Here is a 13,622-nt window from a genome sequence, read left to right as displayed (position 1 = left end):
GGCTCCTCCTTAACGCGTTTTGTGCACACACACATTATCAAAAGGGGTGTGCCTGTAATGCAGGATGTCAGCAGAGGGCTTTAAATGGCCCACGAGGTGTGCGCGCAGATGCAGACGCCATTTTGTTGAAGGTAAAATATAGAGGACAAATAATATCCTTACACTCAATGGATTCTTTACCGGAACAAAACAGGGGAGAAACAGTATATTAAGGGGAAAAATGATAATGTATTAAGGGAAAAATGCCAAAAAAAGGAATAAGGAGAATTAATAATAATAATCCAACTACTCCCGGTGTTTTAACCATTAGTAATGCCACAAGTTCAACCATAACATGGCAGTCCCCAAGGTGATATAAATACTTCAATAGATATTAAGAATTACCATGTCTACAAATTAGTAATCTTAAGAATAATTACTTAGCACTATGTTCAGAAGCCATTCATAATATATTGATCTAAAGCCCGATATGAATTGATGTCATATAACTGACCTCACAAAAATTTAAATTTAAAGTGGCAGAGCAGAAAAAAGAGAGAAAGCATCTCCCAATAATGAATGCCCTATAAATCCAAAAAGGAGATATAACTTATGACGGTCAAGGATGGTGGTCCATCTCGAACGTCATGGGACCTTCTCATCGACTTGCACCTTCCAAATTTCACAGCCCGGCTATCAGCTGACCCAAGGAAGAAGTGTTGATCAAGAAAAAGAGAGGTCCGAGGACAAAACCCTTTGATAGACTCCGACAGTAAGAGGAGTAGGAGAGGAGGAAGTAGAGCTGTAATTGACACTGAAGGTGCAGTGAGATAGGTAAGATTCGAACTAACAGAGAGTACAGTGATGGAGGACAAGTAAATAGAGTTTTTTTGAGGAGGAGGGGGTGGTTAACTGTGTCAAAGGCAGTAGAGAGGTCCAAGAATAAGAGTACAGAATAGTAATAATTGATTTTACCTGTTAGTAAGTCTTTTGTGAGTTTTAGGAAGGCAGTTTCTGTGGAGTGTTGTGGGCAAAATCCAGACTGAAGGGGATCAAGAAGGTTATCCTCAATGAGGTGGCAGCTCAGCCTTTTGTACACTAGATGTTCAAGAAGTTTGGAGGCAAAAGGGAGTAAGGAGATGGGTCTTAAGTTGTTAAGATTGGTGGGGTTCCGTGAGGCCTTATTAAGTATGGAGGTGACTAGTGCATGTTTTAGAGAGATGGGGAAGATGCCAGTAGAAAGGGAGATTGAAGATATGAGTTAAAGAGTGAAGGATAAAGCCAGAGGGTGACTGTAGTATTTATGAGAGAACAGGGTCCAGGGGACAGATGGCTAAGTGGGCTTTAGAAAAGAGTTTACTAACTTCCTCTATAGTAGCTGGGTTAAACAAGGGAAGTATTGATTGTGCAGGTGGACAAGGAGTGTAGGGTGAGGGAGATATCTATACAGTGCAGATCTCATCACGAATTGTATCAATCTTATTTTTGGTGCGGTTAGCGATCCCCTGGGCAATGAGTGAGCTAGTGGGTGGAGGTAATGAAGGACAAAGTAGAGTTAAAGGAAGAAAAGTGTTGAGGGGGACTGCGTGAGAGGGTGTTAATGAGAGTGATAAAATAGGTCTATTTGGCAGTGTTGAGACAGGAATTGTATTTTTGAAGGGCAGATTTATATTGGTCGAAGTCTTGCTGGGTCTTACACATAAACACTCAAGAGGAAGGCTACATTTTTGAGGCATCTGGTATTGTCAGTTTGTCAGGGCTGTAGCGGTCAGGCCTAATTCTGTGTGTAGTGAGGGGGGCCAATGTGTCCAGGGTAGATGACAATCAATTGCTGTAAACTGAAGTGGCCAGGTTGGGACAGGACTGAGATTTTGTCATAGAGACATAGGGTTAAAATAGCAAAGGTTTCTATGGGTAACTGTTTGGTAGTTGTAAGACAAGGAGGATGAAGCCAAGGAGAGAGTGAAGCTAGTAAGGGAGTGATCAGAGAGAGGAATTGGAAAGTTGGTGAGGTTGCAAGGAGTGCATAGGTAGGAGAATACAAGGTCGAGTCAGTTACCATTAGAGAGAGTAGAAGCCCGTGTCCATTGTTTTAAAATTGAGAGCAAATTGAGAGTTACTTGTGATAACAGCTATTAAAACTGTTATAAAAAAACATTTTCAAGAAAGAGTATGTGAACCGTTTGGAATTAAATGGTTTTCTGCAGTAATTTGCAATTAAATGTGATCTGATTCTCATCTAAATCACAACAATAGGCAAACACAATGTGGTAAACCAATAGCACACTAACAATTCTTTTTTATCGTGTCTTTATTGGAAAAACCAATTAAACATTCATAGTGCTGGAGGAAAAAGTAAGTGAACCCATATACTAAATACTTCAACAAAAGCTAATTGGAGTCATTTGTTTGCACAGCTGAAGTCCAGATAATGAAACGAGTACCTGGATTAAAAAAAGACACTCAAACATTTTAGGATTGATGTTCATAAGAAGCATCAGCTGATGTGAACCATGTCTTGCAGAAAAGAGCTCTCTGAAGACATATGATCATGAGTAGCTGATCTGCGTGAGGCTGGAAAGAGATACAAAGCAATCTCAAAGTGTTTAGGCATCCAACAATGCCCAAACTCTTACTATATATATATATATATATATATATATATATATATATATATATGTGTGTGTATACAGTATATTGAGCACATGTGGAGAGATCTCAAAACAGCAGTTGGGAAAAGAAACTCTTCTAATCTGAGAGACCTGGAGCAGTTGGAGAGTGGTGCAAAATTCCAGTAGATAGGTGTAAGAAACTCTTTGATGGATGACTCTTTTTTTGTAGCACCCTCCTAGCTGCTATCAGCCGAATAGTTCCCTCTGCCACCAGAAAGCTTGCAGAGTTTCTGGATGATAGCTATGGAGCTATGCAGATGGCAGCATGAATACTGATACAGCCCTGACCTATCCCAGAGCGAGAGGTCCTGATGGCATGCAGGGTAACTGTATACATTCAGTGAGCACACTGAGTTCTGGGTGTTTCCTGTATAGGATTGGTCCTGCCTGGAGGGGGCATGCTGCTGTCCCAGGCAATGCTGCTGGATCTACTGCTGTTGATGACCTGAGGGCCTGAATACTGAGACCTGGGTTCTGTTAAACCTGACTGAAGGACTGTCTACTAAAGATCTGGCCTGGTATCACAGAGGAAGGCAACCTGATGCTCTTGGGCCTTGTGAGTACAGACACCCTTAAAAAGATCTAAGAGACTGCATGCTACTTAACCCCCTCTGGTGCTCAGCTCAGGGAATCAGCTGTGAGTCTAGCTAAAGGGAACAGCTGGTGCTCCAAAAAGCTTTGCCCATTTAATCTTCTACTTCTAGGGACTCTGCTCAAGCTTGCTACTACAATTACTACTGGTGTCTTAAATCTAAAGTCTACTGTTAATTTCAAGAACAGACTTTGTCATAGCTTATCTGAAAGAATGCCTAAAGTCCTCAACTGTACACAGTTTCTGTTTTTTTTTTTACTATCCCTATCCAAGTTCTCCAACCCTAATGTCAGGGATCTAGGTATGACCAGAGATGTGTGGACTGACACAGGGAAACAGCAGGCTTCAGAAATGATTAAATAATAATAATATTTATTACGAGCTGCACAAATAAACAAACACAGTGCAAAACAAAACAAACCTTAAACTAATAGGTACAGGTGCAGTCAGGGCTGGAGAGGTGGAGTGGTCAGGCAGGCCGGGTCAGGAACAATCAGGCAGAAAGGTACAACAGGAGCAGGCAGAAGAATGGTCAGGAATAGCCGAGGTCAGTGCAGGCGGAGTTCTATCAGAGTCAAGCAGGAGAGTTGAGCAGGCAGGAGACAGGATACAGGAAACAGGGCACATGGGAAACAAACACCAAGGCACTGACTGCAGGTCTGGCCATTCCTTAAATACTCCTCCTGCAATCAGCCTCAGGTGATGGCTGATTGCAGGAGTGAGCTTCTGGTTGCTGAGAGCACCCGCTGGCCAGCCCTGGTACTGCAGCCCACAAGGCAGGTGAGTCCCACCACCATTGGCGAGACCATTCCTGACACCTAGACTGGTCAATGAAGAAACATGGGAATGAGCATATGTGCCTGACTGCGGAGCAAAGCTTTTGGGGAAGGCCTGGACAGTACTCCTGTGGCTCCTATGGGAGTGGCACTACATATACACTATATGAAGTAGTCCAGGCTATCCCCTGGTAAAAATATAGGTGATTGCCCTGCTGCCATTTTGAAGAGTATTGAAAGGAGGCAAAAGATAAATAAAAACATGTTCCCTTACAGGGCTGGCCACTTGTGATAATCTTTTGCTTTCATCAGTGCCGTAACACCAGCTACTGCCTTTCCATTGTATCTGGCTACTGTGTTATTTGTGCGTGTTTTGCTGAGAGCTTCCTGGACATCTTTGTGGCGCCCACAGAAACTGATGGGTTAGTCAGGGAGAGTTTATGGCTCCCAGTAGGAAAAAAGAATAAAATTTACATGAAAGTGTACGAGATTCTGGGAAGGATCTCAGACAGTGTATTACATTAGTTGCACCTAGGGATGGGTGATGAACACACGAACAGTAACGGCGTTCGGCGGGCTTTTCACCCGCAGCACCCCACAATGCACTGCGCTCTCTGTGCATTTTGAGAGTCTTGATTGGCCAAAGCAATACACCTGACCACAGGTCAGGTGCAATGCTTTGGCCAATCTCAGCACAACTGGGCAGACCTAGTGGTGACATCACTGCTACCTCTGCCCAATTGTTTACATCTGACCAGCAAATGTCAGATTGTGGCGGGTGCGAACAGGTCGTTGGACATCGTTTTTTTCGGTGAGTCGGTGTCATCGTGACAATGCTGGACTCCATGATTGATGATGGATTATAACAATGGAACTATATTTTGGTTTTAAATGAAAGGACTGTTGTATTTTTTTTGTTGAGTTAAAGGAATTTTTCAAAAGACTGGTCTATTATTTTTTTCTAAATGTAACCCTTTAGTGAATGGGTACCCCTTACTCATTCACAAGGGCTGGCAGCATCAGGATACCCCCTTATTTGGGGTTACCCAATTTTTGGGGGGATGAGGTTCGTCTAAAGGGCTTGGTATGGCTTTTAGGGAGAACCCCATGCACTTTTTCCCCCATTTTTGGGAGGTGGGGTTCCCCTTAAAAATATTACCAGGCCTAAATGGCCTGGTATGGCTGTTAGGGGGAACCCCACGCACGTAAAAAAAAAAAACGTACTGTGGGGTCCCTCCTAACCTTCCTACCAGACCTAAAGGTTCTTGGATTGGATGGATGCATTGGGGGGGACCCCACGCCCATGATATTTAAAGGAATTTTTTATTTTATTTTAACTTTAACCGCTTGCCTACCGGGCACTTTCACCCCGTTCCTGCCCAGGCCAATTTTCAGCTTTCAGTGCTGTCACACTTTCAATGACAATTGCGCGGTCATGCAACATTGTACTCAGATAAAATTTTTATAATTTTTTTGAGACAGATAGAGCTTTCTTTTGGTGGTATTTAACCACCTCTGGGGTTTTTATTTATTGCTAAACAAACCAAAAACTACTGAAAATTTTGAAAAAAAGTTTTTTCTTAGTTTCTGTTATAACATTTTGCAAATAAGTGATTTTTCTTCTTCACTGATGTGCGCTAATGAGGCCGCAGTGATAGGCACTGACTAGCGGCACTGATGAAGAGGCACTGGTAAGTGGAACTAATGGGCATTGACAGGCATCACTGATGGGCACTGAAAGGCAGCACTCGTATATGACACTGATAGGCGGCACTGACATATGGCACTGATAGGCAACACTGACTGGCACTGTTAGGCGGGACTGACTGGTACTGATAAGTGGCATTGACTGGCACTGATAGGCAGCACTGATAGGCGGCATGGACGGGAACTCATAGGCAGCACTGATTGGCAGCACTGATAGGTGGCACTGAAAGGCAGCTCATATGGGCACTGATATGTGGCATTGATGTGCACTGGTAGGCACTGATATGTGGCACTGATGTGGCACTGATGGGCACTGACAGGTGGCATTGATGGGCACTGACAGGTGGCATTGATGGACACTGACAGGTGTCACTGATGGGGCAACACTGATCATCAGGGCACACTGATCAGTGCCCTGATGATCAGTGTAGATGTCCCCTCTGAGTAATGCCGATTACCGGCTCTTCTCTCCTCATGAGCTGTCAGTGTGACAGCTCGTGAGGAGAGGAATGCCGATAACCGGCATTTCCTTATTTACAAGCGATCAGCTGTGATTGAACACAGTGGATCACATGACAGAGCTGACGGCATCAGGTCTTTTCGTTGATCGGTGATCCGCTGTGTCCCAGGGACACAGCCACCACCGATCGCCGTGCTGCGCGCCCCCGGGGATGCGCATGCGCGGTTAGGGTGGGAAGACATCATATGACATCCTCCCAGAATGAGAGAACCGCCTTGCGCCCGTCATTTCCTTATATGGCGGGCAGGAGGCGGTTAAGCAATGAAAAATGACTGCCCCTTTAAAATTGTACTTTTTAAATTTTTTTTGTTTCACTGAATCATGTACTTCAGGGCAGTACCCAAATCCCCATACCCCTTTTATGGCCAATAACTTGCATAAAATGGGCACTTTTGAATTTACAAGTTCAAGTCCCATAGACTTGCTTTGAGTTTGAAGTTTGCAGTCGAACATTCATTAGGTTCCAATGTTTGACCATGAACTGAACATGGGGGTGTTTGGCCCATCACTTATTGCACCACAAAAAAAGTCTACCAAGAATTTATAGACAAAATTGTGCACCATGTAAACTTCCATTACATACACACCAGGGGTGGACTGACAACTCATGGGGCCCCCGGGCAATAGGAGATCATGGGGCCCCTGTGTTCTTGCCCAAACTCAAAAAAGCCTATGAAAAAGGTACCAGGGGCATCTCATGGGGCCCCCTACTGACCCCGGGCCCTCGGGCAGTGCCCGAGTTTCCAAATGGTCAGTCCGCCCCTGATACACACAACACATTAGTTTCATTTCTCAAGCATTTTTAAGCTCCACTGCATCCCAGAATACAATCCGATGTCATCAGCAGACAATTGTTGTAAATGTTCTCATATTTGGTACATCAAAACAAACTGTTTTAAAACCTCATTTACATAATTAATGTTATTGCAGTATGTACAGTACCAACAGAGTGTACATGGCTCTGTCCATTTAAATGTGGAATCTTTATTGGATTTGTAATGGAAGTGAGACATATAGAAATATCCTGTTTTAAGAAAGCTCTTTTGTGCATCACATTTTTGGGTTCCTGAAATAAAACATTTAAACCCCTATTACATCTAATTATATGAGAAAACTGTTTTTTGGACAGATAAAAAAAAATATTGTTTAACAATGTGAGCAAATAAGCTTGCTAGAAAATACTATTCATACATGCTATTCATATATTTCACAAGAATCATTTAAAGTGTTACTAAACCCACAGCAGTCTGTATTTGTGGTAAAGCATTCTTGTCATACTCACTGTGGAACCTAAGAGGTTAATCCTCTGCATTGTGTAAAAAGGCTGTTTGATCCTGTCTTCTCTGATCCCCCCTTTTTCTATTGTCCCTAATCCATCTGCTGATAGAACATAGCCTTGGTGGCAAGCTGCACATGCTCAGTTTGGTGTGTATTGCTAGAGAGGTTTTTTTTTTTTTTCCTTGGGAGAGTGCGTGTGATCAGCACAGGGCCAATCAGCACTGTCCAGACAGAGGGTCAGGGGTCCTGCAACCTCATAGGACAGTCAGAGAAAAATGAAAACTCCTCCTACAAGCTTTAACCAATGCTCTACTGGACACTGATAGAAGTCACAAGACTGCTCTAACTGCTGATGAAAAAAGGTATTTAGCAGTTTATATTTACTAAAATAATTGCATTTCCATGTACTGTGTACAGTGGGAGACCAGATATAGTGAATGCAGGGTTCTGGGTTTAGTATCAATTTAAGTCCACCTCAAAATAACGTGTCTGGTTTTATTGCATCATTGGTCCCCAAGCAGGGACAGACTGACCATTTAGGCACTGAAGGTACCCATGAGATGCCCCTGGTACCTTTCATACGCTTTTTTGGGTGTGGTTTGAGTGTGGGAGAGGACACAGGGGCTCGATGATTTCCTATCGCCCGGGGGCCCCATGAGTTGTCAGTCCGCCCCTGTCCCCAAGCAACACATATTTTAAAATCCTTTGCTAGCTTGTCCTGTAGTGGTGTTGGGAACAGCCAAAGAAAGCATAGAGCTCAAAGGGGGACAATTCAAATCTCTCAGAAGTGACAGGAGCTGAAGTTTTTTCAGCATGGTCATCTCCTAAAGTCAATGGAGTTTAGTGGCATGGGTGGTGGAACAAGTAGCTATTTTATGCTTTTCTTTGCAGGCTTGGCTTGTGTTAATTTTTTGCTTTAATTGCTTTAAGTAAAACCAGGAGGTCAAATATTAGGAGCTACATCAGCCCCAGATTCCATTTCAAAGCCATTTTAACATCTTTATTTTTTAAGCTATAAATGAATGGATTTAGCATAGGAACAGCAGCTGTGTTTAATAAAGATAAAATCTTTTTAGACTCCAGGATACTAGACAAGTTTGGTGTCAAATATTGGCAAGCCAGAGTTGTGTAGAGCAAGGTCACAGCTGTGAGGTGTGAGGAACACGTGTAGAAGGTCTTACGTCTTCCAGTACTTGTAGAGATCCTCAGTATAGCATTTATTATAAAAATGTAAGGAAGGAAGGTGAGGACAAAGGGTGTAAAGATCATGGGAAACAACCCTTCTATGAAGAATAGAATTTCCAAAACAGTTGTGTCATTGCAGGAAAGCTTCATTACGGGGACAATATCACAGAAAAAGTGGTTGATTTCAATGGAGGAATAGCAATTATAGCTGTATACTATAATGAAAGGAGGCAGGACTTGGCAAAACCCTATCGTCCAGCACAATGAGGCCAGTAGAGTGCATGTTCTACCATTCATGGTCAGATGGTAATGCAAAGGCTTACATATTGCTACATAACGATCATAACTCATGGCTGTAAGTATGAGTAATTCATGACCAGCAAAAGAACCAAACAGGTACATTTGTATCATGCACGGAACAAATGGAACTGTTTTATCACCAGTGATAAAGTTTATAAGAAGCTTATGTAATGAAATGGTACAGCAAGAAATGTCTATGACAGACAAGTTGAACAGGAAGAAGTACATAGGTGTGTGGAGCAGAGGGTGTCTGCAGGCAATGAGAATGGTCAGGTTACCACTCAGAGTTATAAGATACATGAGGAGGACCAGAAGGAAAATTGGAAACTGTAGCTTGGGGTCATCAGAGATCCCTCTAATGATGAAATATTTGATAGTTGTCACATTTACAAGCATTTTGGAAGCTGTGCTCTAGGATATGAAGAAAACAAGAAGACATATATAAGTAGATTATATTACACCCCACCCCACCCCATGATAGTCCTATGGCATTTCTGGTAAATTATATGTAATAGTTTCTGGTTGTTTTTATTTGTCATGAATATATATGCAACATTTATAAGCGTTTGAGAAAATAACTATATGATTTAACATTCTGTCACATACTACTGTATATAACCGATGACAAATAGGTATGTGTATATAATAAAGCATATCTAAATCTAAAAACAAAAATGTAATACATTACAGCTTACCGGTTTGTAGATATGGTGGTTGCATTCGTGTTCTGTTTTTATTTTCCTTTTTTCACTTGGTTATCCAGCCACTAACATACCTCCTGTCTTAGGGTGGCTCCTCTATCTATGGATTAGAAAAGGAGATAACCTTGGGCAGCAGCACTGTCTAGAGAGGTTGTTATTGGATAGACTAGTAGATTTAGATGGACTTTACATAGGTGACAAATCAAAGCCGAACTCTACCGAACACATTTTAAGCAGTTTCAGAAACGATATATTTTCCTTTTGGGATAAAGGTTGTAACTAAATGAATAAAAGTTGATCATTTTAAGCACCCCTCTCAATGTTAAATGGTTTGTTTAACCCTTTGAGGACCATAAGATTACGGAATGCCAAAAGAATCAATTTTTTTTTTAAAGTTCGTACACTTCAGTTGCTGTAACTAAGCCATTTCATGAAATACTTGGCAAAAAGCTAGATCCATTTGTTGATAAGAACTAATATTTTGACTCAAGCCAAAAAAAAAAAGAGTATTTTAAGTTCTTAATCAGATGATACAGGCAATTAAAAACATGGGACAAATACGTCCCTTGGTCCTCAAAGGGTTTTAAACCCTCTAACTTTTACTTTCGTTACACAGCTTGGTTTGGTAAGTGACTAAAAAATGAAAGCTGAATGCCAGCTAACCCATTTTAAACAGTTTAACCTCCCTAGCGGTATGATTATTTCAGATTTTTGGTGCTGAAAGCGGTACCATTATTTTGCATGAAAATATATAGTTTTTTTATTGTAGGCTGTAATATTTAGGAGTAACTCACTGAAATCTGTCCGAACAAGAATCTATTAAACATCCCGGGTAGGATAAAATTTGAAACACAAAATCATAAATTATAATTTATAAATAATCATAAAAAATAATAATATAATAATACATTTAATTCAATAATATAATCAAACCAAAAACACTGAAATTTGAAATATAGCGCCAAGTTCGCACATCACTGAGCAAAGTCGCAAAATCGTCTTCAGTGTCTGATGACGAATTTCCCCACGAATCATTAATACTCAATTCTGCAAGTGGTTCTGATTTACTATCGCTGTTCTCTAGCTGATCTAAACCCGCTTTTGACCTAAAGGGACGCTTTTTGGACGCCATGGACTTTTCTCAGTTTCCAGGCAGAAAGAACAGTCAAAATGCAGACAGGGGACAGGACAAAGCAGTAGGGACAACATGTATGTGAAATGGTTTGAAACAGCAATGTTTTACTATGTAAAATTAGTTTTGAAAAAAATGAAATTCTTTTAAAATTTTCAAATTTCCCGCCGCCACCTGCTGCGCCTGTACGTCCCGACGTCACAGGGACCGGAACACAGAAGCCGGATGCCGGCATCAGCCGGAGGAGATGGCTGGGGACCATGCAGGGGACACATCGCGGGAGCGAAGGACAAGGTAAGCGCTGCAGGGACTCCCTATGCCGCGCCGCATGGTAAGCCCGAGTGTAGCTCGGGGTTACTGCTTTTGGTACAGAAACTTTACCCCAAGCTACACTCGGGAATACCGCTAGGGAGGTTAAAATACAATTTCTTTATCTTTTGGGATAAATCTTATGACTAAATGAATAAAAGCTGACCATTGTAAGCACCCCTGTCAATGTTATATTGTTTGTCTAAACCCTTAAAGTGTTACTAAACACACAACAGAAAAAAAGTCTGTAAGTCAAGCATGCTGGTTATACTCACTGTAGAATCTAAGGGGTTAATCATCTGCATTGTGTAATAATTCTGTTTGCTCCTGACTTCTCTGATCCTCCCCTTCTTCCAGTGTCACCCTCTTATCTCCTGATAAGACATACTGTGTGGAGTAAATCTGCACATGCTCAGTTTGGTGTGTATTGCTAGAGAGGTTTTTTTTTATGGGAGAGTAAATGTGATCATTACAGGGCTAATCAGCACTGTCCAGACAGAGGGTCAGGGGTTCTGCATCCTCCTAGAGCAAAATGAAAACCCCTCCTACAAGCTTTAACATGTGCTCTGCTGGACACAGATAGAAGTCACAAGACTGCTCTAACTGCTGATGAGAAAAGATATTTTGCAGTTTATAGTTACTAAAATTATTGCACTTCCATGTTCTGTGTACTGTGAGAGACCAGATATAGTGAATGCAGCGTCCTGGGTTTAGTAACACTTCAACTTTTACTTTCCTGCACAGCTTGGTCTGTTGAAGGGAGTTCAAAAATAACTGTAGAATTAACAGGTAAAAAAGCTAAATTACAGTGGGGCTCAGAAACAAAGACAATTTTGTTAATGCCAGTGATGTGTTGCATCATAAAGTGTATGTCGTTTTTGACTTTGCTGAGTGTTAAAATGGTATTAAAAAGTAAACAGGTAAATGCATATAAGAGAGTTTTTACCTGTCAAAAAATTGTAATTCTGATAATTAATTCTTGAGAGTTACACAGCTTTGCTACACAGTGCTGCATTGTCTTACAGGGAGGACCTGATTTTTCCCTGCTGCAGTTCAGTGACAGTTACAAATATTTTTCTTCTCCTAGCTTTTGACTGGACAGTGAAAGAAGAAGCAGAACACTCATGAGCACAATTTTTTTTGTCACTCTGTTGTCTCCTCCTACCAACATGCTTACGCTTAACTGACTGGATCCTTGTGGTGCTTCTCCCTTTCCAAGCCTGAGCCCTGCAATACATTGTGTAGGAGGCTAATACCAAGTTAAATTCAAGTACTTACACTGCTTTCATTAAAATAAATAAATACAGATGTATCACTGAATACAAAGCTGCAATCATTTTCACCATTTATAGGGGTCTGTATTATTTTCACCTAATGTACCTTTATCATATAACTGTGCTTTTCTAGATATTTGGTCTAACCAGTCCTCTGGTCTATAGCATTTGATTTGGTAAAATTAGTTTTCATATCTTAGTATCTATATACAGTAAGCACCAAGTCAAATTTGTATGCATTTTTTGCATATTCGTTTTCTTTTGATTTTCTTAAGCTTTAATTTATAGTGGTAAATTGAAAAAGGAAATGGGGGAAGCTACAATAAAGAGCCACAATTTCACATACTTCTTTCTAAAGATGTTTTTCCTCCATGTCAAGCACAAATGCTCTTGTCGTATGACCGCATATCAAAGAGGCAAGATCTGTCTGTCTGTAGCAATGTAGATTCTTCTGGTTATGGCTGTGTACATATAGCTTATATTTGCTTTTGATTCCTTAGAGTGCATGCTAACTGGGAATTAGGACCAGCTGATTGGGGCTAACAGGCAATTAAGTTATATTTATGTGTATGCAAACATATTTTATTTAAATATACTGTACACACTACATTTTAAAATAAGGATTTGTCCACTTGGAGGTTAAGTTTCACCTGGAATGTGTTGTTCAGGCTAAAAGCGATCTTTACCATCATTTTAGTTACCTGTGCCTGTTTAGACCTCTTACAGTTTTGGGGTCAATAGTAAGATGAAGGGATTCACATGGGTCCACCCCACACCCATGTGGAATCACCATTCCATTAGAAGTGTTGTAGAAGTGTTGCACACAAGGAATGTTTATGCATGGAACTTTTTCACTTTAGAAAACGCATGAACGTTTTCACTTTTTCTTATTATGTATGTGTTTGCTTGCATATGCTATTATGTGTAGTTGTGTATATACAATACAGTGTGTGTATATATATATATATATATATATACTAACGACAACTTACAACTTACAGTTGCAAGAAAAAGTATGTGAAAAAAAATCTTCATCACCCCCTACAAGTAGTACAGTGTCACTGTGGTGACACTGTGCTGCTAGGGTTACATAGTTAGTCTGGCTGAAAAAAGACAAAGTCCATCCAATTCAGTGATAAAAAAAAAGTTCTAATCCTATACCCACAGTTGATCCAAAGGAAGGCAAAAAACCCAGCA

At 41.0% G+C, this 13,622-nt stretch overlaps 1 protein-coding gene across 1 annotated transcript; it reads right to left on the bottom strand.

Annotated features, from left to right (window-relative positions):
• Positions 1-8,481: 8,481 nt before the first annotated feature.
• Positions 8,482-9,405, bottom strand: LOC149460301 (olfactory receptor 6C1-like). Its single transcript, XM_089679902.1, has one exon. It carries the CDS (start codon positions 9,403-9,405, stop codon positions 8,482-8,484), a length of 924 nt encoding a protein of 307 aa, XP_089536028.1.
• Between the last annotated feature and the right edge of the window lie 4,217 nt (positions 9,406-13,622).

The sequence above is a fragment of the Staurois parvus genome, unplaced genomic scaffold (assembly GCF_062004578.1).
Source record: "Staurois parvus isolate SC_StPar_1 unplaced genomic scaffold, SC_StPar_1.0 ptg000232l, whole genome shotgun sequence".
NCBI classification, from domain to species: domain Eukaryota; kingdom Metazoa; phylum Chordata; class Amphibia; order Anura; family Ranidae; genus Staurois; species Staurois parvus.
This window is presented reverse-complemented; position numbering and strand designations above follow the sequence as displayed.

Bases quoted from the DNA above. Each gene is read 5' to 3' on its own strand.
- LOC149460301 (XM_089679902.1), bottom strand. From the start codon at position 9,405: ATGCTTGTAAATGTGACAACTATCAAATATTTCATCATTAGAGGGATC.